A 27,980-nucleotide genomic window follows, 5' to 3' on the forward strand; every position below is an offset into this window, starting at 1 on the left:
TCATGTTCGAAGTGAAATAAGAGTTTGACAAAAATTCATCATAAAAGGTAATATATACTACCCATGATCAGACGATAGTTTGTACTTGCAAAAACTTTGAAGAAACATGTCAAATCACTTTTGGTATCAAAAACTAACTTTTGCATTTGAAAGTTTAACTTTTTATATGAAAAACATAACTAATAAAAAAATGTAACTAATACCTAAATGTTATTAGTTATTGATTTATTCTTAATAGTTATATAACATGATGTAAAAGTTATGTTGTCAGTATTGATTATGATTTTATGCCTTGAGAATCATGCACATGCGTTCAATCACAACAATACTACATAGGAATATGTGCAAAAGGTGGACTAGATATACACGTGATGCATGCGAAATTAAAGAAATTTTTTATTTTATTTATTTTCTAAAAATTGGTGAACGGAAAGAAAAAAAACGACATGTAATTTTTTAGTTCACCATAAATTTCTCTTTCTGCGCTGAATGTGCATTTTAATAGGGTAATAATTTTTACTAGAACCAGTCATAAGCGATTGACTACAATTCTAGCTATGTTTATATAAATTGTGGTATGCAAACAAGGAACAAACTTTGTTTACCCATTGGGTAATATACCCACTGGAAATAGACATTAATAATTAATGAAGTACATTTTAGCATAGTTTATTATTTTTTGATTGTCTATTTATAATGAATAGTCTATACAATGGATAGATGTAGGGGTGAAAGTTCGGTGTACGATATGGATTAAGACCTAATCCAATCTGAACCGATCAAAATTTGGATTTCAGTTATCCGAATACAAACCAATTGGAGTTTGAATAATATGATCCAATCCAATCCGACTTTTCATACTCTAAATTGGACCCAATCCGAAAATCCGATTTTTTAAAACTCTAGTTTTTCAATGAAATAAATTATTCACAATAGCAGCCTAGTAGATTTACGAATGAGGAATTAAGTGTTGTTAGGGTTTTAGGGGAAGGTTTGAAGTGCTAATCCTACTAGGCTATGGACTAGGCTTTTTTATATATATATAAAAAATCACTTAAGCACTTAAGTCCAATTCAGATACATAATACAATAATGCATACTATTATTCGGTTATATTGGATTTTTGGATCCAATTACCCTCAATCCAATCCGATCCGAAAATTCAATTTTTGAAAAAACTCAATTCGAATCCAATCCGAATACAGTTTCAATACGATCCGAGTTATAAATTCAGATTGAGTTAGATTGGATTTTGGATTGATAATCTACCCTCTAAAAATCGACATTAATAATTGATGAATTACATTATAGCAGAGTTTGTTATTTTTGCAATTATCTATTTCCAGTGAATAATCTATATAATAGATAGATGCATCTATCTCCGATAAACAAATAGGTTTAAATTAGGAGGTAGGTTCTGCATTGTCAATCTTTGGTATCTGACAAATTAGTATTTTAATTAGTGAAAAGTCCAAACTTCATAAATATTGCAATTTATTTTACTTTGTTTCCCCTAAAATGGAGTTACTTTAGTAACCAGCACACTGTACGGATACGAATAAAAGCATGTGTATCTGGAGACTGGAGGTGAACCCTTCGCAGGTAGACAGTGAGAAAGCCTTAGTAATCAACTGTTTGAGTCCAAAAAAGACTCAAACACTCAAAAAGTTACACAATGGTACCATTATAACCTGGTATTGGTATCACATTGTTATCACGATTGGTACCAAGCAACCTTACTTTGGTATCAAAATTTTCGGACAATGGTACCAATCTAACCCAGCATTGGTACCAAACAACACGCGCGTGAAATTTCCAAGGCTTAAAATGACCAAATTGCCCCCGTTTGACTCCCCTAAGAGACTTAAACGGTTGGTTGCCTAGACAAACTCGACCCGAAACCCTGATGGAGCATAATAATCAATTCCAATCAAAGTAAGCATTGGTCTTATTCAATTAGAGTACCCCCCTTAAAATAATCATTAATATTTCCTAAAGTAAGTTATTTAATATATAGTGTTGTACTATAGAATTTTTTTTTATAAAAGAACAAGTCGCTTTTTTTACCATTAACTTTTGATTAGTCCAGATAGTGATATTTATTTTATGATTGTATTCTTTTTGTATGAATTAGGCTGACATGTAATAATACAAATTTATTAATTCTTATTGTATCGAAATTTATTGGAGTTACTATTTAATCTTATTAGAACTAATTAAAACTTATTTTGCCTGAAATCTATTATCTTAAGCTAGAGAGAACACAAACCACTGTTTTCATATTTTAGAAATTTCTCATAATACTTTTGCAAACATTTTGATTTGTACATATATAATTATATATTTTTTCAACGTCAATATATTTGATTATTAATACGTAAAATTTTAAAAATTTTAAAATATGTAATGAGACAATACATGTGTCAATTTTCCTTACGTATGAATCATCAATGATGTTTAAAATAAATAGAATATGTGAGCAATGCAAAAATAATACCAAATGGGAAGAATATTAGAAAACTATGGAGTATTTTATACAGGAATCAATATTTGAAATAAACACATGCATGTTAACCTAATTTTGTCATACATATGTTATAAATAATGAAAAAACTTTTTCAATTTATGATTCTGATTCTCATTCTTCCCCTCTCTCTCTTTCTTCCTCTTTTTATGATATGCTTGTAAGCTCAATGATTATGCATGTATACATATAAATATACTTTTTTTTTCTCCTCAGTCAGTCTATGGCGAGCTTCGTTTAATCATGGTGGCCGCCACCAATGCCACATGCATCATCTCCGTTTTAACATGAAATTAAAATCAATGTTGAAAAATCAAAGTAATTAGATATAAAGATGATATGGAAGGAGAGACACAGAAGAATTATTGAAGGAAAAAGGAGTGAAACACTCAAAAAAAGAGAAGACGAGATTTAGGATTGAGCCGTTTCAGTCAATCAATTGACTAAGACGTTCTCAATCAAAAATTTGCCAATTAGAAATCTCAACTTTAATATTCTTCTTTACATAGTCAAATAGTTGATAGATAATATTGCTCATCAGGGTTCAATGGTTTAGATGTTGAACAATTGCAATATCTACAATTTTGGTAACATTATAAAACGACCCTATATTACAATAAAGATATTTTTGTTGGATTATAGCTCAATAAACATTTTGATAATTAAATATGATTGTGTAATATATAAACTAAATTTATTTGAAAGGAAAAATGGACAGGAACAGTCCCAACTATGGACGTTCCGCCATTTTCAGTCCCATCAAAAGATTATTTTTGAGTAGTTCCAACTTTGGAGTATGTTTTACAAAAATGGTCCCAGTTGACCGGTGACTCATTTTACCGGTTAATTTTTATTTTTACTTTTATTTTTTACCTGGTTTACTACCTTCTCCCTCCCCTTTCTCTCTCCTTACTACCTTCTCCCAGTTGCAGCCCCGTCCTTCGTCCTTGCCACCCCCTCCTCCCTCCTTCCTCCTGCATTCCTCCCCCGCCACCCCCTCAAAATCTCACCGGAAAGCACCGACAAAGGAATCCCCAAAGTTCCATTACCACTCTCTCTCCTCTGCTTTATGTCGATACCAAAACACCAACACCACCTTGTTGCACTGCTCTCTTCGAACTATCGCAACCCCCCCTTTCGAACTACCTGTTGCACTGCCCCGTTCGAACTATCGCAAGCAGCACTGGCAAAGGATTTTTTTTTGTTTTCCAATTTGAAAATTGAGATTTTGTTTTTTTGGTGTGGTTGATTGTTCTCTTTTTTCAGAATTTTAGGGATGAATTATTCAAGATAAGATGTAGATGATAAGAATAATTTGAATAATCAGAAGATTTGATGTGTATTTCTGTGTGGTTTCGACTCAACCCAGTTGCGCTGCCACCCAAACCACTACCATGTGTCCCTGATACGCCACCTAAACCCTCACCTTCTGTCATGCGCCATCTTTGTCTGTTACTTCTATTTTCTTCCAAGAGTTGGGGTTGTGGAGGGGGTGTCACATGGGTGGGGGGTCGGAGTTTTGAGGGTGGGGGATGGGAGGGTGGATGCCTACTAGAGGATAGAGAAAATAAAATTTGGGAGAGAAAAATAAAATAAATTTCGTTTTACCTGTTGTAGCAGGTCATTAACCTGCTGGTATCAAATTCGGCAAAAATGATACATAGTTGGGACTACTTAGAAGTTAGAAATAATCTTTAGTTGAGACCGGAAATGGCGGAATTCTCGTAGTTAGGACTGTTCCTGTCGATTTTTCCTATTTGAAATTATCTAATTATGCAATTTAATCAGTGCTATTATTAGTACCATCTTTGGTGGATGACAAAATAGTCACTTAAATTCTAGCCCACGTGCTCCAAAACCAACTTTAAAAATTGCTAGACAATCAATTTTCTATATGTTAGTGGAGGAGGCAGCATCATCAATTAAAGTAGTGAACCAAGACTAAGATTTGGTAATGAGTATTAAAACACTATCAAATTGAAGTAAATATATTATTGATCATTGATGGAACTTTTCAATAGTACACACAGTATCAATCAATTAGATTATAAAATTAAAAGCATGCATATATTTGCTGTCATTACTTCCTTTTTCTCTATTTTTAACACTCAATCTTTTCTCTTTCGTCCCACTCCATTTTCACATCTCCCCTCAAAAAAATAGATTCTTGTATTCTCCAATTGATGGAACATAAACTTTTCTTAAGCTGTTATGAATTAATTGTTCCACTTTTCTTGCTAATTTGCTCTCTTATTATTGTGATAATTATTTTGATAACTTCTATATTACTCAAAAGAAGATATTTTCATTGTAAGTGTGATATATGTCATACTTATGTTACTTCCAATTGGTCCAAAAAGTTTCCAAATATATGTGATTGGTACACCCATCTCCTTCAAAACTCCCCCTCTAAGACCATTCATATACATGTCTTAGACAACATAATCACAGCCAATCCTAAGAACGTCGAGTATATGTTAAAGACCAATTTCAACAATTATCCTAAAGGAAAACCCTTCTCCACTATCTTGGGTGATCTCTTAGGGCATGGAATCTTTAACGTTGATGGTGATGCATGGAGATTTCAGAGGAAGATGGCGAGCCTCGAGCTTGATAGGTACTCGGTCCGATCATATTCCTTCCAGGTTAGGGCAAGAGCTAACCATTATTGTATACATAATATGTCTCATTCGTTTTTTTCTACTTGCAATGTTGTAACCGAGCTTCTTGATACACATACTAAGAAAGAGGAGAGAAAAAGTAGGTTGGTATATAATATATGTCTCGTTCTTTTATTTCTACTTGCAAAGTTGTAACCGAGCTTCTTGATACATATATTAAGAAAGAGGAGAGAAAAAGTAGGCTGGTATATAAGTACTTTTTATGAACAAAAAGGTAGGTTACTAATTTATCTATATGTGGCATGGTCACAAGTATGATGAAACTTCTATTTCATAGAGTTCTTCAAGTATCTAGCTAACACAAAAGAAATATGTTATATATACTTTCATTTCAGAATATATATGTGCAAATCAAACTCATCTAACAAGGAGCTTGGTCACAACTTGTGATTCATATATATTTTATTGTCTAGCAGGACAAAACCTGATCTGAGGAAAACAAAAAAGGCTAGATTTGTATATTTCAATACCTTTATTTAGTAGAAGCTAGTAAATTACTCCATCTGTTCTCAATTAGTTTATCCGTATTCCTTTTAAGTGTGTCCCTTATTAGTTTACCCCTTTCTTTTTTTTTGTTGTTTTTGGAATGGGACCACAAACTTTTCATCACACATACATTCAACTTTAATATGAAATAATAGTTTCTCTTTCTTTTAATGACTCACAACATTATTTCTCCTAAAACTCTGTGCAAAAGAAAAGGGTAAAATAATATAGGACGGAGGGAGTATATCATAGAGATCTTCTAACTTGGTGTTGTTTCAGGTGGTGAAGGAGCAAATAGACAACCATCTTTTGCCCTACCTTTATGCAAAAATGGATGGCCAAATAGTAGATTTGCAAGAGATTTTTAGGGCATTCTCACTTAGCACAATCTCAAAATTCTCCTTTGGTGTGAAAATTGAGCCACTACATGACATTGTTAGTCCCTTCAAAGACTTCTCTTCTTCTTTTGATCTAGCAACCAAGCTCTCAGCTAAACGAGCACTAGAGGTATGCTCGATTTCTTGGAGGCTAAAACGGTTTCTAGGCATAGGAGAAGAGAAGAATCTAAGAGACGCCATAAAAGAAATTGATGTCATAGCCATGGAAGTCATCAAACAAAGGCGTAAGAAACTAAGCTCATCACCTTCTTTAATAATCCATGAAGAAGAAAACAACCTCCTTTCAAGATTTATGAAAAGTAGTGTAAAGGATAATGATCAATATCTTAGGGACATCATTGTTAGTTTCTTACTAGCAGGCCGAGATTCAGTGGCATCAGCTCTAACCAGCATTTTCTTGTTAATGGCTCAACATCCTCGAGTCGAATTCGCCATCTTATTAGAGGCAAATAGAGTTCTTGGACAAGGCCAACAACAACATGTTTCCTCATATGATCAATTAGGTGAACTAAACTACCTACAAGCAGTAATTTTTGAGAGTATGAGGCTTTATCCACCTGTTCAATTTGACTCAAAATATGCTCTAAACAATGATGTTTTCCCTGATAAGATCACCAAAGTGATGAAAGGAACTAGGGTTACTTACCATCCATATGCTATGGGAAGAATGAAACAAATATGGGGTAAAGATTGTTTGGAGTTTAACCCTGAAAGATGGCTCAAAGATGGGGTGTTTATGCATGAAAATGCTTTCAAGTATCCTGTTTTTCAAGCTGGTGTTAGGGTTTGTTTGGGTAAAGAAATGGCACTAATGGAGATCAAATGTGTTGTTCTTTCTCTTCTAAAAGAGTTTCATTTTCAGTTACCAAACACTTCTTATTGCCAAACTCCACGCTTCTCCACTGGTTTAACTGCTAGCTTTAGTGGTGGATTGCCTGTCACTTTTTGTACAAGGGAAAAGATGTAGTAATATCTTGAACAAGTTAACAATGTTGTTTATAGATATAGAAATACTTGTATGTATGTGAATGATGCCAAATCATGCATCTGGATTCCTAGGTATGCAAATATTTGGAATCTGAATTATCATTTGCAATTTGCAAATGACAGCTATTTCTTTGTGCCTCACAAATGTGATCCAATTGCAGCTTTTTCAGGGGTTCCACGAGGAGGAATAATGTATGTACGGACAATGATACATCTATCCGATGGGTAGTTAACCTACTAGAAATAGAGCATTAAAAAACTATTAGAACTGATGAGTTGAATTCTACTATTTATTTATTTCTATTAGTAGTGGGTTGTTGATCCATTGGGTGGATAAAGTTTTTTCCTGCATGTACTATATAGATTAGTCGTCCAACATTTTATACACAAACTTCGCTTCAATATGTATATGATTCCTTAAAAAATAATCATGATATTGTTTATTATGATTTCAATTAATAATGTACAAGATAAGAGTACTTGTGTCCTGTAATTGCATTCCTAATATATTATACATCATGTTGTAGAAGTACTAGCAAGTAGATCAATGGGTTTTGTCAATTAGGGTCATTTGACTCAATCTGTTTAATGGGTTCCAAACAAGTTGCATTTGTTGAAGATGTACTTCAAGTTTAAGCTTTGATGCTCCGTGAAGGTGTTTGAGGAGCATAATTTCAGGGTATTAAACTATTAATCACCTCATTATTAGAGGCTATAACTTACTAACAGTTACTATGGTCTATGGCAATCAAAAGGTAACGAAAAACTTCTTGGGCTATCTCCACCATTATTTAACAACGATGAACCTTATTAGAGACATAGTCCGGGCCAAAAATCATGATTTCTTTAGACTGGAACCGGACTATGCTTTTAAAAAGAATCTTTTCTAATTTAGATTTATCGATATTTATAAATTATATACATTAAAATTTAATAATTCTAACAACAATAATCTTCAATTTAATAAAGAGTAGGTTTTTAGATTTCTAATTAACTTCATAGCATTGAAATTTATTTAACCTTTAAACTATTTTTTATTTTACAAAAAATACAGAAAGTTCGCTCCACCGATCCGAACCGAAATTCTCTGAGTTTGGACCGAAAACACGCAATCCTGATTTTCGACGGACCGGGGGCCAGACCGAAATCTTAGGTGTGGTACGATCCGGTCCAAATTCTAGTCCGATCTAAATTTCAATCCGACCCTACCATTTGCACACCCCTACCCACAGTGGCTTCTTGACACCCGTGTCACCACCTATGTACGCTGGGCACGTCGATACCCATGCCACCGCCATGCTGACTTTATCTTTAAAAAAACCATATATGGCTAGAATTAGATGTGATCATAAGCGAGCTTGGGCAGAAACGGGTCGGACTTACTCCAAAAATTTTGTCCAATGGGTCAAGAATTGTAAAGCCCTCTTGCTTTAGCGGACATATCTTTTTTGCCGCTACCTGCCCTTTTATTAGCAGATGGTTCTCGACAGGTAAACATGCTTTAAAATACATTTTTTTAGGGGGAAAAGACATGTGATTAATTGTCTAATAAGCGACATTTATACACATCTCAAGAAACAAAATATTAAACTCTTAAGGCAATGAAAATTAATGATAAAAATTATATAAAGTTCAGTTGTCAATGAGTATTAATAAAATTATGAAAGAAGATGTTGATTAAAGTGAAAGGGAAAACATAAAAGTGGAATTAAAATTTGAAATATGTCAAATGAACATTCAGAATAATGATACTCAAATTATGCTTTAATACATGCATGTCAAATAGTTCTAAATTGTAATGGTAGTAATATTTAATGTCATTCATGAAAAAAATATAACATTCATAAATTGTAATGGTCGGGCACGCTTGTCCGATTCATTGGGTTTTTTTTTTGTTCTCTATACCTGCTCATTAACGTTAACGGACGGGCTTGGCCCGATCAAGTTTTCATTTTTTTTAAAAAAACTATCCAATCCCGCTAAATTTTGCGGGTGATCAGAGATGGGCAGGTCTACCGGGTTGTCCCGTCCATAATCGACTCTAGCTAGAATTACATGAAGATGAGAGAGAAAGAGACACTTTATATATCTAAATAAAGTGGCTGGCGGCGAGTTGGAAAAATTGAGGAGCGTCAAATTAGGAGAGAAGAGGAAGCTTCGAGGAGGCGTTTATTTGAGAAGAAACAATTGAAAAAAAAAGTGAACTAAACATATTTATCAATGAATCAAAATGGGTTAATTTTTATTCCTTTTCTTCCCCTTGTATGATATCTTTTTGTTTCATTTTTTGGCTTGAAACAAACGAACCCTAGGTGTGAAAGCTCCATGTGACTATTTAATATGGGATTTCTTATTAATCGTCTCTCTAAAGCTACAGTTTATCTTTCCAACTCAGATAATGTTCTAGTGGGCATTTTGTCATTTTGTAACGATTTAATTTATTTAGTAAAATTCTTTGTCAAAAAGGATTGAAATATTGTTTCCCATCACATTGCTAAACTAGTGCCTTTCGTGTCAAACAAATTTGAATATAAAAATATCCTGCAGTGATTTCCCTTATGTAATCTAGGACCTTTGTCCTTGATTGATTAGTTTGGCATTCTGTCAAGAAAAAAAAAGGGCGCCTTGTTCATTCCTGCTATCTAGTTTAATGAGCTTGATCAAATCTCCTAGTCCCTGTGGAAAGGAAAAAGAATTTCACGTTCTTCCTTCCAAGAAAAGAGGATTGGGCAAATCCTATCAATTGTAGTTTGCTACACACCTCTAGGAAGACATATAAAAAGGCACGAACGATACGATCCTCTCGTCACCCTAGAATGAATGAAAGGGATAATACTAAAAAATTCTAATTATTATAACTTGTAACGTACACACTAAACTTTAAAATCCTATATTGAAAACTCTTGTTTTTCCTAAAGTTTCTAGAAAAAAAAATCTACTTTTATAACTAAATTGAACTGAGAGAAACTAAACTGAATTAAAATTAACTAAAATAAACTGAAAATAAATCTAAAAGAATACTATAATCTAAGTGTCCTCATAGGCTTCTATTTATTCCCTAAAAGATGAAACATGAAAACTGTTGGTGAGTATGATTCAAGATTCGAACTTTTGACCTCAACTGCAACTTCTTCAAATCTTCATCATAATCTCTCCACTTTGATTCGAACCCGTGACCTCACCAACAAATTACTAAACCCCTAAATTACACCACCACAGCGCGACGGCGTTTGATATCACGCGCCTTCTGGAAATCCTCGAGAAGCGCAACAATGGAGATCGAGATCATCCACAAAGAATCAACAGAAAACGAGGAAAAGAAGAAGAAAAGAGGAGAGAGAAAATCGAAAAAAGCAGCAGAGAAGAGGACTAAGGATTATGAAGCTGAAGCTGAAGCTGAAGCAGCAACAGTACCTTTGATTGAAGTTACTAACAATGCTACTACTACTAACAATGATTGTTCGGGAATTAGGGTTTCGATATTCGATAATTCTGTTGAGAATCATTTTAATGCAATGAATTTGATCTATAAGATTTGTGGTGAAAACAACAAAGATGGTTTGGTTGATTCTGAGATTGAACGCGTAGCTTCTAGCATTACTTTCTTGAGGTAATTTTGATGCTTGTGTTTATTTTAGGTAATTTTAATTTGTATTGTTAGTTTGAGAAATTAGGGGAAAATTGTTGTTTTTGTGTGCTTTTTGATGGATTGGAAAATTAGGGCTGGTTCTATTCGACCTAAAACAACTGAATTGAACTGAAGTGAACTGATTGCAACTGAACTGAAATGAATTAAATTATAACTAATAGAAATGATAATTGGAGCTAAACTAAACTGATTGCAATTGAATTGAATTGAACTGATTGGAACTGAAGTGAACTGAAAATAAGCTGGGGAGAACCAGCACTTAGTACTATTATATAGAAATTTGCTGGAAATTAGAGATGGAGATTTTGTAGGTATTTAAATGTTTAAGTTTGAGTGTAATGCTATAGATTTATATAGGTTGTGAATATTGGAATATTTGGAATCTGGATAATGATGTTCAATCTAAGGTGAAGTGTAGAAGATGAAAGGCAAGCTTTTTCCACATAAATTTTCGGCGAAAAAGATAGTTCAATAGAAGGATAAAAGTTAGGAAAAATTAGCATGTTGGAGGGAGTAAAAGGGGGATAAACCTTCTTCTGTATTTTCTCCTGTTGCTACTTGATGAATTTAATTCCATCCAGAGGGACAAAAGTACTCAACGTCGAGGGTGTATAGCTTGGATGGCTGTGGTCATAATATGGTTGTCGTTGTAACTGTTAGTTAGGGTGACTGTGGTAAGGACCATAAGTTTCTTGTGGTTGTCATAACTATGGTGGATGTAATGGCTTTGGGATGGTGTATGGTCATAAGTTTATAACTATGGTGGATGTAGGGATTTAGTATTTTGATTGTAAGGAACTTTATGTTCATCTTTTCCTTCATGGGAAGAATTAAAGCTCTAATCCCAGGGTTTGTAGGAGGGATGTGGTGGTGCAAACGGTGGTGGTGTAGAGGTATATATCTGGATGAGTTGAGTGTTAGTGGAGGGTGATGATTTTGTGATGGGGGCAGTCTTGCAAGTTGCAGGGGTTCATGCTCTCTAGATGGCATTTTCTTTGCATCTCCCTTGGAGGTATATTGCTACTTTTTAGGATTGCTTTTCTTTTCTTTTTTGTTTTTTAAATGAAAAGGTAGGCATATTATTAATTAGATATGTTCAGAGTCCGATACAATCAAGACGGAGTCACGGAGATCCAGGAGGCAGGGAGGACCACCCCTATGCCAAATTTCATCACAAAAGCTAGAAGTAGCCCATGTAGCAAGACAATGAGCTTTTTATTAACATACTCTATAGCAAAAGGTAAAAATAATTGCTCAAACTCCGAACACAAATGGTTGACATAATCCAGCAACAGCACCTGGGCTTGTGGCTGCCTTGTAGTGCCTGAATTGCCACCTAGAGCTTATTTTTTTAATCATCTGATAGATCTTACGTAGAGAACCTTTTTTTTCCAGGTAATAAAATTAAGTCATATTAAACAACAGTTTGGTGAATAGCTGTTGAGTGGATTCTTGAGGAAAAAGCTTTTTCTATCAATTAAAATAGGAAGTCAAAATAGCAGAGAGGGTGTATGTTGGTAAGTGTTTCTCCATCATTTTTATGATTACATCTAGCAAGTTTCCTTTTTTTTTTTTTTGGTGTGGCTGACGAACACTTCTCTTGACTGGCAAATGAAGCTTTTCTGATAACAGAGACAGTGGCTTGATTATCAATGGCAAGTACTTGTCTAGGAGAACGTAGTACACTACTACCACCCTTATCTTTTTTAACAACTCCCGCCTATATGTTTTTCTTGTGATATTAACTGATAATGGCTTCCTGTTCAATAACTCCAAGCTGGGAAGTCAACAAGTGCTGTACTCTTTTTTTTTTTTTTTTTGTTAAATGTAATGTTTTGTGATTCAGGTCGGAGATCAGGATTTTGAGTTTGAGAGACATGTGACTGTGTACTTATCTTTACAGTTTCTATTTTTTTCTTCCTCTCTACTGCATACGTGCTTCTTTAACATTATTTGTGTGCATGCAGGGAGTGGAGATATTTCAATTACAATCCAAGAACTATTCGCTTTGTGTCTGAAACAGGACGTCCTAATGGGACTGAAGCTCATAATGAGATAACTTTACCTCAGTTCTCAGCTGTTATGGTGCCAAAGTGTGGTATGGAGGTAATCCTTGCTCCTGCATACACAGGACACAAATTTGACTAGTTAACAATGACTTGCTGATGCTGATTCTTATCCTTACATTACAGGGGGATGGTGCTCTGTTGCCTGATTCCAGGTATGCTAAATATTCAGTCTTGTACTACCTGCCTGTCCCAAATTAATGTCCTTATTGACCTCCATGGCCCCACCTAAGGCGTGAGACTACATGCTTCTGGACCTTTTACGAGCCACTGGAGGCGTGTTTCATGTTAGCGGTTGCTCAAACTGTAATTGTGAAAGGCAGAATATAATTAACTTCAGCACCTAGTAAACTATTTTTATTTTTTCAAAACCAAAATTGTTAACTATGTTAGTTTCTGAGCAGGTCTATTGGTAGATATTTTTGTTATTTTCGCTAATTCATAAATAGAAAATACATGCAAAGTCATATACAGACCAACACCAAGAAGTCTGGAATATTACTGCTCTAATTATTGATTATGATTGAAGTTTTGCTAGTCGCAGACATCACAATTTTAAATTATACTTCTCTTACAATAAAAAAAAGAATTAATCGATGCTAAGTTTCGAAAGGCTTGAGTTGCATTTAGGAGACATGGGCTTATCACCTAGGCATGAGGTGAGGGGTGAAATATAATATGAGTCAAAATGTGGTGTACATGACCATGATTGAAATGTAGTCACTTATTGCAGACAATTCAAATTCATGTTTTATGCAATCGACTAACAAGTAACAAGTTATGAATATTGCTTAGTCTTCCATAGCAATGTGTCAGACTGTCTATTTGACCATATTAGAAACTTTTTCTCTCCAAAAGACTTGAAGCTACCTTAGCGCAATTAAGTATGGGAGTTAGGACGCTGGACACCTCAATTGTGCCTCATTAAAATCTAGTCATATACGTGTGCGTAGTGCTTTTGGCATGTCTTTTCATAACTTAGCTCCTACATATACATTTTGTTATGTTTCAAATATGCTAGAGTTGTCTCTAAATTTGAATCTTGTAGCAGGAAAGATTTTGTATTCTATGTTGGTGGACTTGTTTGGTCACTGGATTGGTGTCCTAGGACAGATGAAGGAACAAACTCTGATGCAAAATGTGAGGTACCGATATTGTGCCTCCTATTCACTTTTTCATTTCCAGTAAATTTTCTTTCCCTTTCCTATTTAATTTTTCAAAAAAAAGATTGACCTCTTCTTTCATTGTGTTGTACTGATGGTTATGAAGATTGAAGCAAGCAAGTATTGGTGTCAGTTCTTTTTCTTTTGGGATTTCACTTTCTTTCATGATGTACTTATATGTTATATCTATATATTTATACTTCTTGTTGCAGCCCTTCTGTGTGTTACTCTTATCGAGTTTTGAGTTCAATCACTCTAATTTTCACGTGGAACAAAGCAAATAGAGAGAGGAAGAGAAAAGCAAGAGCGACAAGATTAAAGGGTTGTTTAGTGTATGTCTTTTAAAAGATCAAGTTGTAAATAAGGCGGTGGGTCTCATTCGTTGACAAGAAACAGTAATCACAGGGAAATTTAAAATTACATTCCAAAAGGGGAAAGTGAGTAAAGTATCACAAAATGTAGGGAGTACTAGATAGTAACTACTATCAGTAAGCTTTCTAGTTTCATGGCTATAATATGCTATAGATTAAGAATCCTTGAAGCCAAAATATTGAGAAAAAGCAGAATGGGCTAAATGAAGGCAGGTAATTTAATATATTCAGTTATTCACTAATTTATACCTCTATTTGGAAGGTCTTATTCAATTTTACTCTTTCCCCTTCTGCTTCCCCCCTTGTAATAAACTCTGCCACCTCATTACTCTCCTAACACAACTCTCATTATCCAGTAGAATAAAGTGTCAGTTGCTCCACACGTTGCCCTTGAGCTTGCTTCTTGCTGCTCGCATACTTCAGGTGAATAGGAGCCTTGGGTGGCAGGGTAACATAGTGGTCAATTTCAACTGATATGTGGATGAAAAAGATTTGTAGACCTTAAGAAGCTGTGTAGTTTGTAGATTGTGCTAGGTGTTCATTTAGCTCAAGTTCTTTTATGCCTGGGCTAATCTTTGAAGGATTTTTCTGACCTGTACCATAAGGCATAGATTAAGAGCATCAAAATTCCTATATAAGATATTGTTATACAAAAAGTTATCATTTCAAAAACCAATCAAACTAAAAAAATCTTATATGATTCTCTCTATCTTTAGTATCTATCCTATTTATTATCTCCAAATAGAATCTTATTGTATTATATATATATTTTTAATAAAATCTTGAAATTTTTAACCTATGCCTTGTGGAATAGGTTAGAAAAGTCTATCTTTGAATAATTATGCTCGAAGTTTGAAACAATTATACTTGTCAGAACTTTCCATCGAAAGATCTTGACTTATACATCTGGAGTTCATAAAAAACTCAAAGTTGCTCCACTGTATCATAAAGTTGTCACTTGAAGTTTGAAGTCATGCTGTCTTAGCTCCAGTGTTTGTATTCCCCTTAATTAAAAAAAAGCTCCAGTGTTTGTATTCAAACTACAGATTTGCTGGCATAATTTATTAATTTTTCAATTGAACGTAAAAGAGGGAGGGTGGATCCAATACATTGAGAAACTAATTACCATGGCCATGGCATGCTGGTTCTGGACTCACCAAATCCCATACTGGCAGGGACTATAACAATGAGTGATATTTAATCTCATACCTTGGCTCATTGTCGTATTCTTGTCTTTTCTTTCAGTTTATTGCTGTTGCTGCCCATCCTCCTGATTCGACGTACCACAAGCTAGGAGCTCCTCTTAGTGGCCGAGGGATGATTCAGATTTGGTGTCTGATAAACTCTATGACTGAGGAAGTTATGCAAGCTCCTGTAGGGATCATAAAACGGAGATATCAAAGGAACAAGGTTGCAAAGAAGGAAGAGAATAAACCTGTGAAGCCCAGAGGAAGACCTAGAAAGACTCCAGTGGAGAAAACTCCTGTCATGCATCCTGAAGAGCTAATTTCTCAGGCTCTTGTTGTTCAGCCTGCAGAAGATATTTTAGGAGTCCCTCCTGCTGACGAAATGATGCTAAGTGCTCACACCTCCGAGGACATATCGTCTCCTGTCAATAAAACGAAAGAAAAACACCAGAATTATGTTACATCAAAGGAAGAAAATAAAGAAAAGAAACCCAGAGGTAAAGATAAAAATAAATCAATAAATAAAGCTTCAATTGAAGATTCCGAAGGCCAGTATATTCCGGCACTTGCTGTTCAGCTTCCTGAACATACATTAAGTGTGCCTCCTGTAGATGAGAATGTAGTTAGTCACCCTGCCCTGAAGAAAGCAAAACAAAGGAAAAGGAAGGCTGTGTATAATGAAAAGATAACAATGGATGAAACTGGTATTCAAAATTTTGAAGGATCGACCTTTAAAGTTCTTGCCATTGAGTTTCCGGAAAGTATGAATAACTCTTCACCAGCAACTGACGACCTAGTTAAGACGTCAGGGTCGCTTGAACAAACAGACAAAAGGCATACCAGTAAAAGAGTGCTTGCAACTGATTTGGAATGCACACTTGCAGTGTTAAGGAGAAGGTCGAGAAAGTCAAAAGCATGTAATAGCCTGGATCCTGACAACAGTGGTTTACCATCTGAAAATATGGGTGAGGGACCTTCCGTTGCAAGCCTAGGCGAAAATTACTTGCAAAAAGACAACACGGTATTAGAAGAAAATGTTGTGCGTGACAGTTTTACAGATCTGGGTTCTGGTGCTGGTCATGTTCTAAAGGATGATGTTCTCCCTAGAGCTGTCTTGTGCCTGGGTCATGATGGAAAGGTTGCATGGGATGTGAAATGGCGGCCCCTTAATGCTGACGAATCTTTTAACAAGCATAGATTGGGCTATCTTGCTGTTGTTCTTGGCAATGGATCTGTGGAAGTGTAAGTTCCCTGTGTCTACCTCTCATCTGCATCTACAATTCAATGACGTTGTTGAGATTTTTCTGTTCTCCCTTCCTCGTGTTGTTTGGCTGCACTAGTTTGGTGTACTCTTGCCTAGAGGTGAAAAAGGTGCAAGCCACGTGCAAGATTCACAACTTTCTCGTGTATTTGGCGCAAGCAAGAGAATTGAGTTGTGCGTAAGCTAGACTATTATGTGAGGGCCCCGTTTGATTGTCATTCGTCATGACAACAATCTAAAAGAACACGTATTAAATTAACCTGCTTAGACCCTAGTACTTGTGTCTGATATGGGTACGCCTGAGTGTTCCACACGACTATATTGTGAACTTTTCCATAAATTTGGCTCAAATGAAGCGTCAAAGTGTCCATACTCCATACCCGTGTGGAGTGTCGAGACTCTGACACAAGTACTTGAGATAAAATGAAGAGTGCAAAGTAACATAGGATTTAACACCAGAGCCAAATGAAAAGATCGATTCCTCATTGACTTGACTCTGTCTATCGACAGAAAGATCATTACTCATTAGCATTACATGTGATTGATGACTGGGAAATGTAGGTCCTACAAATCTCTCCCCAGAGTCAGTCCTAAACTTGAAGTCCCCTATGATCAACATCTTTCCTATTTCGCTTGTGCCGCAGAATTCAAACTCTGCATCTTATGGATCTATATAGTTGTTATAGTGGACATTTGTATTGACCTCAACTAAAACTAGATCTTGTGTGAAGGCTTTTGATTGTCAATAGTTGATACCTCCATTAAAAGCTTATAAAAGCTGTACGTGTCTTATATCCAAAGAATCTAGAAATCTTACTTTAACCACGCCTAAAAGTCAATACAGAAGAAGCAGCCAACATGCATATCATAAATACCCACATGGCATTTAACTTTCAATTCAGTCAAGCTAATAGGGTGAATCTAAGACATAAGTAGTACTGTGCTTAATGACTTAACTCAGACTGAAGATGTTCTATTAAGCTAGATGTACCTTCCTATAGGTGTCATTCCAATTATTTTTATGTTTATGATTTTCCAAATCATTGGTCTAACATTCAACCTATTTCTCGCTACAAGAGAGTTCTCCAAATTTGAAACTCCTCAAAACTTACAAGAGCTGAAAGCTATTCATGCCATTGAGATTTGTTACTTTTTTTAAAAACTGCTGTGCTCTTATCTATTTTCTTAACCATTTTTTGCATTATTGCTGGCAGAAGAGCATAAAAATTCCACAAGGAAACCCCCTGTAGGTCTACCATCAGTAGGCTATTTTTTCTTAATAATAGTAGCTTTGCTATATTGATTTGTAATAAATTTTGGCACTGCTGAGAAAGAAATCATGAGCGGACCATGGGGTCATTCCATTTGAAGTTACTGGAGCCAAAGCCTCATTGTAGACTATATGTTCTTAAAATTAAGTTGTCATAATTGTTTTTTCCGCAATCTGCCAAATTGTTCTATATCCTTGATGAAAGTTTCTTGTATTTAGAATTAATAAAATTACTTTTTCTGGGCATATTAGTTGTATGTTTCATCCTCTTGTTGTGAATACGATCTAAGTCCTAATATTTTATGTGCTGCTTCTTAATATGACACTACAATATTTTTCTTTTTGAAGGGAGACACTACAATATTGAAAACAGAACTTGGTTTTACCCTAATATATCTGATTCCTGAATGTCTGATGTCCCGTAGAAGCAATATGTTGCCATAAGTTACTGAGGTTGGTGATGTCAACTCTTAATTTAGCACAAGTTCTTTATGTCTCTTACATTATATGCAGGTGGGAGGTTCCTTCTCCTCAAGTAATCAGTTGTATATATGCATCTCGACATGCAAAGGGTACAGATCCTCGCTTTGCAAAATTGAAGCCGGTATTCCGATGCTCAATACTGAAGAATGGTGATAGACAGAGGTAAAGTACATCTGATGCCTCTGTACACTTGAATATTATAATCTAAGCAGTTATTGTGAGTGGTGGGAATTTCTTATGTTTTAAGTTTTATATATTTCAGCCAGTCATCTTTTGATCCACATTTCAATCCCAATGTATATATTTGTTATGTGTACATAATGCTGCGTTGATGATTGAACAAAAATCAAGTCTACTTTCTGATCTTTATATTCTACACTATTTTAGATAAATAAGAACTAGATGTGTCTTAGGACACAAAGGATCAGAAGATAATCGTATTTTTGGAATTATTTGTCTCTTGAACAAACACCCAATCCTCAAGGTAACCTTAATAAGAGAAAGTTATGCTAAGTTAACTATCTGACGTGTTCTGATTTTTGTAATCTTATAATACCTTTATTTCTAAATAAATGCAAGTATGCAACATTTGAAAATTTGCACTATTCAAATACTAACTTTGACTGCATTTCAAAGTTAATATATATATATATATATATATATATAGGATTGGGTTCTAATGAGAACCCTCTTATGGTGAGAACCGTGAGAACCATTTAAAATGAGCAAAAACTTCCTAAAATGAGCAAAAAAAAGTAACAAATGAGCATAAACATAAAATGAGTAGAAAACATTAAGTTATCAAAAACGTAAAATGAACAAAAATATAAAAGAAGAAAAACGTAAAATGACCATAAAAAGTTCAATGAGAAAAAAAAGTAAAATGAGCAAAACGTAAAATGAGCAAAAACGTTGATAAATGAGCATAAAATTGTTAAATGAGCAAAATCATAAAATAAGTGAAACAAAAAATGAGCAAAAATATTATGAAATGATCAAAATCTTCGTAAAATGAGGAAAAATGAGTGGTTCTCACGGTTCTCACCATAAGGGTGGTTCTCATATGAACTTAAACCTATATATATATATATATATATATATATATATAGGAATAGGATCACGTGAAAACCACTCCTTATGCTGAAAACTGCAACATAAAATGAGCAAAAAGTTTCTAAAAATGATCAAAAAAATTGTAAACTGAGCAAAAGTTTCTTAAAATGAGCGAAAACATAAAATAAGCAAAAAACATAAAATGAACAAAAGTTCTTCAAATGAGCAAAAACTTTGTAAAATGAGCGAAACTTTGCTAAAATGAGCAAAAGTTTCTGAAAATAAGCAAAAACATAAAATGAGCAAAAATCATAAAAGTAGCAAAAATCTGCAAAATGAGCAAAAAGGTCGGTTTTCAATTTTTAGTTTTTAGTGGATCCTATTTTATATATATATATATACACGCACACAAATGCTATCATATGAGACATTGCTAGATGAGTCTCAAAATGTGTTGAAAATATCACTTTTTTGTAAGTTTTAATAATCGAAAATTAAAGATATTAACAGTCAAAGTAGTGCATTGACATTTGTGAAAGTCAACATGTTGCATGTATCTAGAAATGGAGGAAGTATATCAATTGTATATTTCTTGAGATGGAGTTGGAAAAAGGTTTAACGTAGTCCAACATCATCCTAATCACTCATGCCTGGACACAAGCTGCACTGTATGTTATCGCTTATGGTACGAGTGGCTAAAGGGCATTGTATCATGGTCTGAAATCTATCTTATTGACTTATTAAGTGCAAATTAGGGCATTGGGAAACAAAATGGTCAGTTATGGGTATAGATAGATGGAGTTCCTGCTAATCTTGTTCTGGACATTTAATCGTCTTTATTATTTTGAAAATAGAACCTTCGACAAGTGTCTTTGCTCTTTGGCAACTTGTACTTAACCTTTGTCAACTTTTGCAGTATGCCTCTGACTGTGGAATGGTCGGCTTCCCCTCCACACGATTTGATATTGGCTGGATGTCATGATGGAGTGGTAGGAATTTAATCAATTTGGCTTTGCATGTCAATTTCTGGCATATTCATTGCATCATAGAACCTTTACTTTTTCTTTGTGTTTCTCATGTAATTGATGGTGCCTGACTGGTGATTGTGACATTTGTGATCCCAGTTCTCTCTTTTAAATAATTTGAAGACCAATTTTCCAATGACCCTGATTATGTTTTTATTATTTGTGCTTCTAATTTTGAAAGTTAATGCAGGTTGCTTTGTGGAAGTTTTCTGCAGATGTTCCATCTGAAGGTACAGTTATTACGAGTGATAGATCTAGTCTTCTTCATCATGTCCCCCTCTCTTATTTTATTAAATGATAGGCAACTGTCATTTTTCTAATTTGCAGAATACATTTGGGTTTGAGCTAAGTCAGCTTCGGCATGAAGCCACCTAGTAACTAGTTATGCAATCCTGTTTGCAGGAATGTTTAACCTATAGAATTAAACTTGGAAAGGAGACGTCTATACTGTTTGTGCCGTTCACAGATTTGATTTGCTAACTTTAAGCGCTGCTTTTGACTACAGATGCCAGGCCTCTGCTATGCTTTAGTGCAGAGACGGGTCCTATCAGATCCCTTACTTGGGCTTCTTATGAAGGGTAGGTTACTTGATTGATACACAACGTCATTTTTTCATTTTTCCTGACCATGTCGGAGCAGGATGAAACATTGGATATAATTGTAGGTTCTTGAATTTAAAATAATGCCTTGTTTGCAATTGCATATGTTGTGATTGGGGTATATTTTTTTAGGATGGCGTTCTGTGACTCCCATTACTGATGGTGTTCTGTGACTCCCGTTACTGATGAAACATTGGAGATTAATATTTATAGGTTCCAGAATTTAAAATAATGCCTTTTTGCAATTGCATATGTTGTAATTGGGGTATTTTTTTTAGGATGGCGTTCTGTGACTCCTATTACTGATGTATTACTGGTTAGTTGCTCAGGTCCATCTTTCGAGAAACTCCATTGTGTATCATTCATTATACTTCGTTACAAATAAGCTGACTTTACTATGTGAAAAACTATTGTTACTAGTGTTTTAGGTTGTATAAACTATAGTGGCTACTGGCTAGATAAATGCACTCCTACTCATTGGATGAGCAATGACTGAGAAGTTATTACCTTCAATCTTGATCAGATATGGCAACAAATAATTGCTATGTAGCAATATATAAAAAATAAAGAAGCATAATGGTTGAACCAATTTGTTTATTTTAATAATTCTTTCTGCGGTAGTGTGATTCCATTCCCAGCAAAGAAATTATCTTACTTTTCGCGTTAGTAGTTTAGATGTGTAATTTTTTGAGATACCTAATATCCTTTCTTTTGTTTCAGTGACCCTGAGAGTTCAAATATTATTGTCACTGCTGGTCATGGAGGGCTGAAATTTTGGGACTTGCGGTAATTTAGTAACTGTTTGATTTAAAAGTAAAAATCATTTTATATCATGTTACTTTCTCAAGAACATTGTTTGAATGATGACTGAATAAATACTGCAAAGAATGATGACATCAATCCATTAGTGCAAAGTGAAGCGCTTGTGGTAGCCTGGATAAAGATAAATGAACTAGAAAGGGACTAGTAGTGTAGTACCTCAATAAGATCTGTTTTGTTCAATTATGTGGCCCTTGTCCTATACTGTATACCTCGATAAACTGACTAATAATTACTACTTGGTGTCATCTGCAGTGATCCGTTCCGGCCTTTGTGGGATGCACATCCTTCGCAGCGTCATATATATGGTCTTGATTGGGTGCCTGATCCGAGGTATGGTGGATTCTTCTTCGAAACACATTCTACTAATTTGCGTTGCTAATATTTTTCTATCATTCACGTTTCTATTTGTGTGTGACTGCTATTATCTTCTTATTCATAACATCATCTCTTTATTACTTTGTCTTCAAGATACTGTTTTCGGTGTGTCTTTAAAGAGTTTATTGTTTAGAATAGGGATGGATAAGACCTTACTATATATGGACCTCCCCCAAGCTTTACTTGTAGCAGGATCTACACTAATCCGCTTTGATTGGGTCACTGTTCTTAAGATTAGCAATGTGCCTAATATGTTGGAACTTACGATTTGGGTGCTAAAGGGAAATCCAAACTTAATTATTTAGTTGGACTTTATAATATTAATAATGGCCCATGCTGTTAGCTGGATCATTAGGAATTTTTATACTATTATTTTTCGGTAAAGTTTTTTGCTAGGCTTAGTTTTATTTTTTTAAAAATAGTTACAAATAGAGGTAAAGATAATTGAGGGTTTCTTGTCAATTGCAGTCAACAAGATCAGCACAAACGCAATAAGTATTTTTGATTTTTACAAAACCTAAAGATAGCACATAGCTGATCAATTTCCATAAACTCAGCTCTCCCCTATACATAATGACCCTTTTATGTCAGGTTATTAGACTAACATAATCCGTAGGAAAAAAATAACAAATCTCTTAACCTAAAAACAAATAAAATTATAAGATAAAGTTCTAATGATCCAACTCACAACATGGGCCTTCATGAATTTAAAGCCAGAAAATACACCATTTATACTTCTGACTCGAAAAATCACCCAAACCCAAGTATCATATAGTCCAATTAAATAATTAATTGGATTTCCATTTTGGACCCACATCATTCTTGGATTTCCCTTTTGCACCCACATGGCCACATTAACCTAGGTAGGCATGGCACCTTTCGGTCCTTTCCTACCATTTCTCCACAGGCTAATGCTCTTAGGCTGGCATTGGCGTACTTGTTGACATGATTAGCAAGTTCAAATGGGAAAGTTCAATATACATACACAAGTGTACTCATAGATTTAATTAAGAATAATCCAATGAAAGTTATACTTCCTCCGTTTCATAATACTCGCTACACTTTCCATTGTGGGAAGTTTCACGTTACTTGCTACACTTCGTTTTTGGGCAATAAACTCTCTCTATGTCTCTCCTCTCACATGGGCCCTTTTTCTTTTTACTCTCTACCTCTCTCTTTTCCAAAAATTACCTAGGAGTCCGTGAATTGAGAAGTGTAGCGAGTAATATGAAACGGATGAAGTATTTATTACTAAATATACAGTAATACTTTCTTCTTATAAATTAAAACAAACTTCTTTTAGTAGCCATTTAGCCAACGGTCAAAGTTTGACGAGAGAAATGCCTCCACTTGTTATTGAATGAAAGGAACATTTTTATAGGAAGGTCAACCTTACAAGAAAAAGAAGCTATATAGTCCTATAGATACTCATTTGATTCACAATTAAGGGTGTAATGCCGGTGCTCTTGAAATTCAAACATTGAAAATAAAGAGTACCATCTCTTTGATAGAGTCAGCACTTTTGTCTCAAGATCTGTCTTCAATGCTAATCCAAAGACCCTGTACTTCCTCTCTCTTATTTTTTCCATAGCATATAGGAAGTGGCTAGACAATATGCTGCTTTAATTCCAGGTCAGGATTCAATATTCAACATATGAGTTATTAAGAGGACCATATACATCAACAGTGAAGAAGCAGGAAGCGATTCGAAAGAATCCTGTTTATGAACTCATTCCCCGGAGATGGTGTTGCGGAAAGCATTCCAGAACACAAGAGATCCTGCCGCAGGTAAATTCCACCCTGAGAAGGTCCTTACCGTATCGTTGAGGCAGGGTGAGAAAGGGTTTAGCTAATGGGCATATTAACTCTTCTGGGAACTAATAACGCGTAAACCATATCAAACCAAGGGATTCAATTGAACGGGATGCTCTTCTTGCACAAGACTATACCAGCACATTCAACTCCTTGCAAGCTCCTCATGATAATGGAATAATTTACAAATTATGATGACAATATTCCCTAACGGCTAACAGCCCATTTGTTGGATGATAATAAATGGTGTTAAGCTATGAATATTAGTGTAATTTTGTAAGAAAATTTTATGTCGATATCCATGGTAATGAAACTTCATCCCCAAATATATGTTTTTTTAATCTTTTTATTACCACTCAATGCCACAGTTTCACCATCCCAAGTGGTAATGAGGGTATTGAAGGGGATATATAGATGTTTTGGGGTAAAGTAGCATTGCCATGGATAATTGGATATTGCATGGGAATTACCAGCGTTACTCCGACACCTTCATTTACCTCAAAAAAAGGGGTGTCGTGTCCGACACGACACTTTACTTGGATACTTTAATTAAACTAAAAACTTGACTTTTTTCTACAAAATAGCCGAATCGAACACTTGGACACCCGTATCCGAGTAGACACTCAATCCGTGTCTGAGTAACATAGGGAATTACTTTACAAATTTACACTAGGCATTATCATTATCAACATGTATGATAGCTTACCAAACAGGCCGTCAGTAACTAAGTATTCTTCAACATCCACCAAATTAAGAGAGTGACTGAGTTTGTGCCTCCAGTAGTGCATATCTTGGAAGTTTGTTTCTTAAGGCCTTTTCCCAGAAATATAATCTGGTTTTAATTATTAGGACCTTGGCTGGAAACATGGAGTCTTTCAAAATTTTGAAGCACTTCTCAGTTTGTGGAGCCATACTTTGACTTAATAAACTATGGAGCTAATTGCATAGCTCTGATTTTCACGTAATGTGCCTTTTTTCTGGTTTCTTTTTTCGCTCTTGTCAATATTTTCGTCATATATTCAGTATTGGTCAAATGTTATCTTTCCCTTCTGTTCTCTTAGACTGATTATCTTTCTTTCTTGCTCTACTTACATGACATGCTTTTTCTGTCAAGATGTGTCCTTGTATCCTATGATGACGGAACACTAAGGATGGTTAGCTTATCAAAAGCTGCGTATGATGTTCCAGTTACTGGACAGCCTTTTAGTGGGACTCAGCAACAAGGATTGCACAGTTTTTGTTGCTCATCATTTGCCGTATGGAGCATTCATGTGTCAAGACTAACAGGTGGGGTTGCTATTTTATTTTTGTGGCATTTTTTTTTTCTTTTTCATTTTAGCACAACTAAGAAAGTGTTTTGGCCTCATCTTGTGTGCCTTGGAATTCTATAATATTGGTGTTGACTGATACATGCTAAGCTTCTCAGCTTTAAAGATTTCGTACATATTCCCATGCTTGAACTTTCTGGTCTAGTAATCCAATGATTTCTGAGTTTTCTGTATAGAAGCCCTTTTCAGTCACCTTATCTTGTTCAACTCAAGCAAAAGAAAGCCAAATTCTATAACATTATGGATTTCATTTATTTCATCCAGTTCTCTAGGGTAGCTATCCTTCTCCAATCTTTGATTGACATTACTATTCCTTATATAGGGATGGTTGCATATTGCTGTGCAGATGGAACTGTCCTCTACTTTCAGGTAAGTTGCACCTCTAATTCCTGTTAATTTCATTTATGTTGTCTTTGTTTTTCCTGAAGGTCCCTTTAATAATGTAACAATCATCACAAGCTTTTCATCAATCTTATGCTCTTCTGCATTTCCTATCTTCCTTGAAAAGAGTGGAACTGACATGACCCGGACTTTCTGCTCAATTCATAGATTTCCATCAGTAATTCTTTCTAGTGACATCTTCTTGTTGTCTTAGTGTTGGGTTTTGGATACCACCTGTTCACTAGTCCTGGAAGAAGATTTAGCCATGTTCCTTTGTCCCATTTTCTGTTAAATCACCTGTCGACACTGTTATTCAATTAGTAGGTTCTAGTTCTATGCGTATCTTTAGGTTGATAACGGATATATCTTTCTTACGTGGAAAGCTCACTTGCTAATAGCGGGATACTATTATTTTTTGAATGGTATGTCCTTTTGGACTGAGCTCTGCATCTCCGAAGTTGGCATTTATATGACTATATGACTATATGCATCAGCCACGAATTCCCACTTTGGATGGATCACTAGAAAACATGTTTTCAAGTTTCATTAAATTGCTGTAAACAATGGCAAGACATGGAAATATGCATCTTATAACTGAGAGACAAGGCCTTGATGTGAGGTAAATTGTTTTGAATGCTGGTCTTCTGTGCTTATATGTCCGTGTTCTGGTGAGTGGTGACCACATTGGATGGCCATTTAAACCAGGTCAATCAGGAGATAATTGACTATCTGGCGTAGTAAATTAGCCAGAAATTATCAAAACCTGGTGAAACCAGGGAAGCATGTTTTGAATCAAGTAAATCAGTTCTGCTTAGAACTCGGAGTAACATTTGGAGCCTCTCCTTCGAGAGTATTCTTTTAAGGGCTGTTTAGGGTTTGGAGCAGAGGGGGTGAGAAGCTGATTAAAGTCGAGCATGTGATGAGTTCAATTTCTGGGTTTTTTTTTTACTCAGTTCATCTCATTTGAGAAAGCTTCTTGCGCTACAGCTAAGCTTGATTATATTTGTGTAACCAGCTAACACACAAGGCAGTGGACAAAGACCCCTTAAGATACCGAGCCCCACATTTTCTCTGTGGCTCATTCGCTAGTGAAGAACCAGCAGTCACAATTAACACTCAACTACCAAGCTCTCCACACCGGATGAAAAAGTCAGCAACCGAATGGACAACTACACCTAGGCCATCGCGAACTGTTGCATCTGGCTTAAATCATGCTAAAAGGACTAGAAAAGGGACTGAAAAAAGCCAACAACCAGATGATCAGGCTCTTGGTAAGCTTTTATATATCTTTTCTGCTCAGCATGTTTTGTCATCTGCAGTAACGAAACCCCCCACAATATTGCAGCACTGTGTTACGGTGAAGAGTCTGGAAATGGAGACACAAGAGAGGCTCAGACGAATCCAAAAGGCGGACAAGAAAAAACAAGCAAATCGAGAAAGGAAAATCAAGATCTAGCACTGGTACGCGCTGACGGAGATGGGGACAATGTGAATGGGAAGCCTGAGGTTAAAGAGGAAGCAGGTAAGCAAGTGGAAGTTCCTCCTCCAAAGATTGTCTCTATGTACAAAGTCAGATGGAATATGAACAAGGGAAGTGAGAGATGGTTGTGCTATGGTGGAGCAGCTGGAATTGTGCGGTGTCAAGAGATTGTTTCCCCTAAGTTTGATAATAAACTGTTAAGGAGGTGAACTCCTAGGTAAATTATTATGTACCTATAGATAATTTAGATTATAGTTATCGTAGTGCTCTGATCTTAATCTTATTCTTCTCACCTAGTCACCTGTGTGGTTATTGAGCGTCGCATTTGGAGGTTGGTCGAGTAAATACTAGGTCACTTATTAAGCAAAAGCACCTGGGTCAGTGGGTTGTAGGTCGATAATGGACAGGTCAATAGAGAAGTAAGGAGATAGGTGAGAGAGGGAGAAGGTGCAAATGAACTACTCCCTCCGTACCATAATATAGTGTTTGTTCCTTTTTTACACAGTTTTCAAGATAAACCTTTGACCTTTAATATCTTTAATTCCTTATTAATAAAAAATATAAAAAGTTAATATTATG

General features: G+C 35.3%; 2 protein-coding genes across 10 annotated transcripts; both read left to right on the forward strand.

The window, feature by feature from the left end:
- Positions 1 to 4,629: 4,629 nt before the first annotated feature.
- On the forward strand, positions 4,630 to 7,202 carry LOC104898458 (cytochrome P450 94C1). Its single transcript, XM_010685543.4, has 2 exons — positions 4,630 to 5,169; positions 5,971 to 7,202. Exons 1-2 carry the CDS (start codon positions 4,708 to 4,710, stop codon positions 7,054 to 7,056), a joined length of 1,548 nt encoding a protein of 515 aa, XP_010683845.1. The 5' UTR covers positions 4,630 to 4,707; the 3' UTR covers positions 7,057 to 7,202.
- A 2,943-nt stretch (positions 7,203 to 10,145) lies between these two features.
- On the forward strand, positions 10,146 to 27,684 carry LOC104898392 (uncharacterized). 9 transcript variants are annotated; one of them, XM_048647712.2, is made up of 18 exons: positions 10,551 to 10,686; positions 11,583 to 11,737; positions 11,826 to 11,965; positions 12,121 to 12,242; positions 12,693 to 12,831; positions 12,918 to 12,946; positions 13,840 to 13,936; positions 15,571 to 16,754; positions 18,557 to 18,688; positions 20,496 to 20,568; positions 20,795 to 20,834; positions 21,110 to 21,182; positions 21,924 to 21,989; positions 22,278 to 22,355; positions 25,327 to 25,499; positions 25,863 to 25,909; positions 26,937 to 27,192; positions 27,267 to 27,684. In XM_048647712.2, the coding sequence occupies exons 5-18, from the start codon at positions 12,808 to 12,810 to the stop codon at positions 27,608 to 27,610; spliced, it is 2,616 nt and encodes an 871-aa protein (XP_048503669.1). In that variant the 5' UTR covers positions 10,551 to 10,686; positions 11,583 to 11,737; positions 11,826 to 11,965; positions 12,121 to 12,242; positions 12,693 to 12,807; the 3' UTR covers positions 27,611 to 27,684. The 9 variants fall into 9 exon arrangements, with proteins under 9 accessions (XP_010683772.1, XP_010683773.1, XP_048503669.1 ...); XM_048647710.2 differs by lacking the exons at positions 11,583 to 11,737; positions 11,826 to 11,965 and adding an exon at positions 12,572 to 12,612 and having other exon boundaries at positions 10,559 to 10,686; XM_048647711.2 differs by lacking the exons at positions 11,826 to 11,965; positions 12,121 to 12,242.
- Positions 27,685 to 27,980: the final 296 nt, after the last annotated feature.

The sequence above is a fragment of the Beta vulgaris genome, chromosome 7, assembly GCF_026745355.1.
Source record: "Beta vulgaris subsp. vulgaris cultivar EL10 chromosome 7, EL10.2, whole genome shotgun sequence".
Lineage (NCBI taxonomy): Eukaryota > Viridiplantae > Streptophyta > Magnoliopsida > Caryophyllales > Amaranthaceae > Beta > Beta vulgaris.

Bases quoted from the DNA above. Each gene is read 5' to 3' on its own strand.
- LOC104898458 (XM_010685543.4), top strand. From the start codon at position 4,708: ATGGAACATAAACTTTTCTTAAGCTGTTATGAATTAATTGTTCCACTT. The intron at 5,170-5,970 runs GTTAGGGCAAGA...GTGTTGTTTCAG, and splicing joins TCCGATCATATTCCTTCCAG to GTGGTGAAGGAGCAAATAGA.
- LOC104898392 (XM_010685470.4), top strand. From the start codon at position 10,349: ATGGAGATCGAGATCATCCACAAAGAATCAACAGAAAACGAGGAAAAG. The intron at 21,990-22,277 runs GTAATTTAGTAA...TGTCATCTGCAG, and splicing joins CTGAAATTTTGGGACTTGCG to TGATCCGTTCCGGCCTTTGT. The intron at 22,356-25,326 runs GTATGGTGGATT...TTTTCTGTCAAG, and splicing joins GATTGGGTGCCTGATCCGAG to ATGTGTCCTTGTATCCTATG.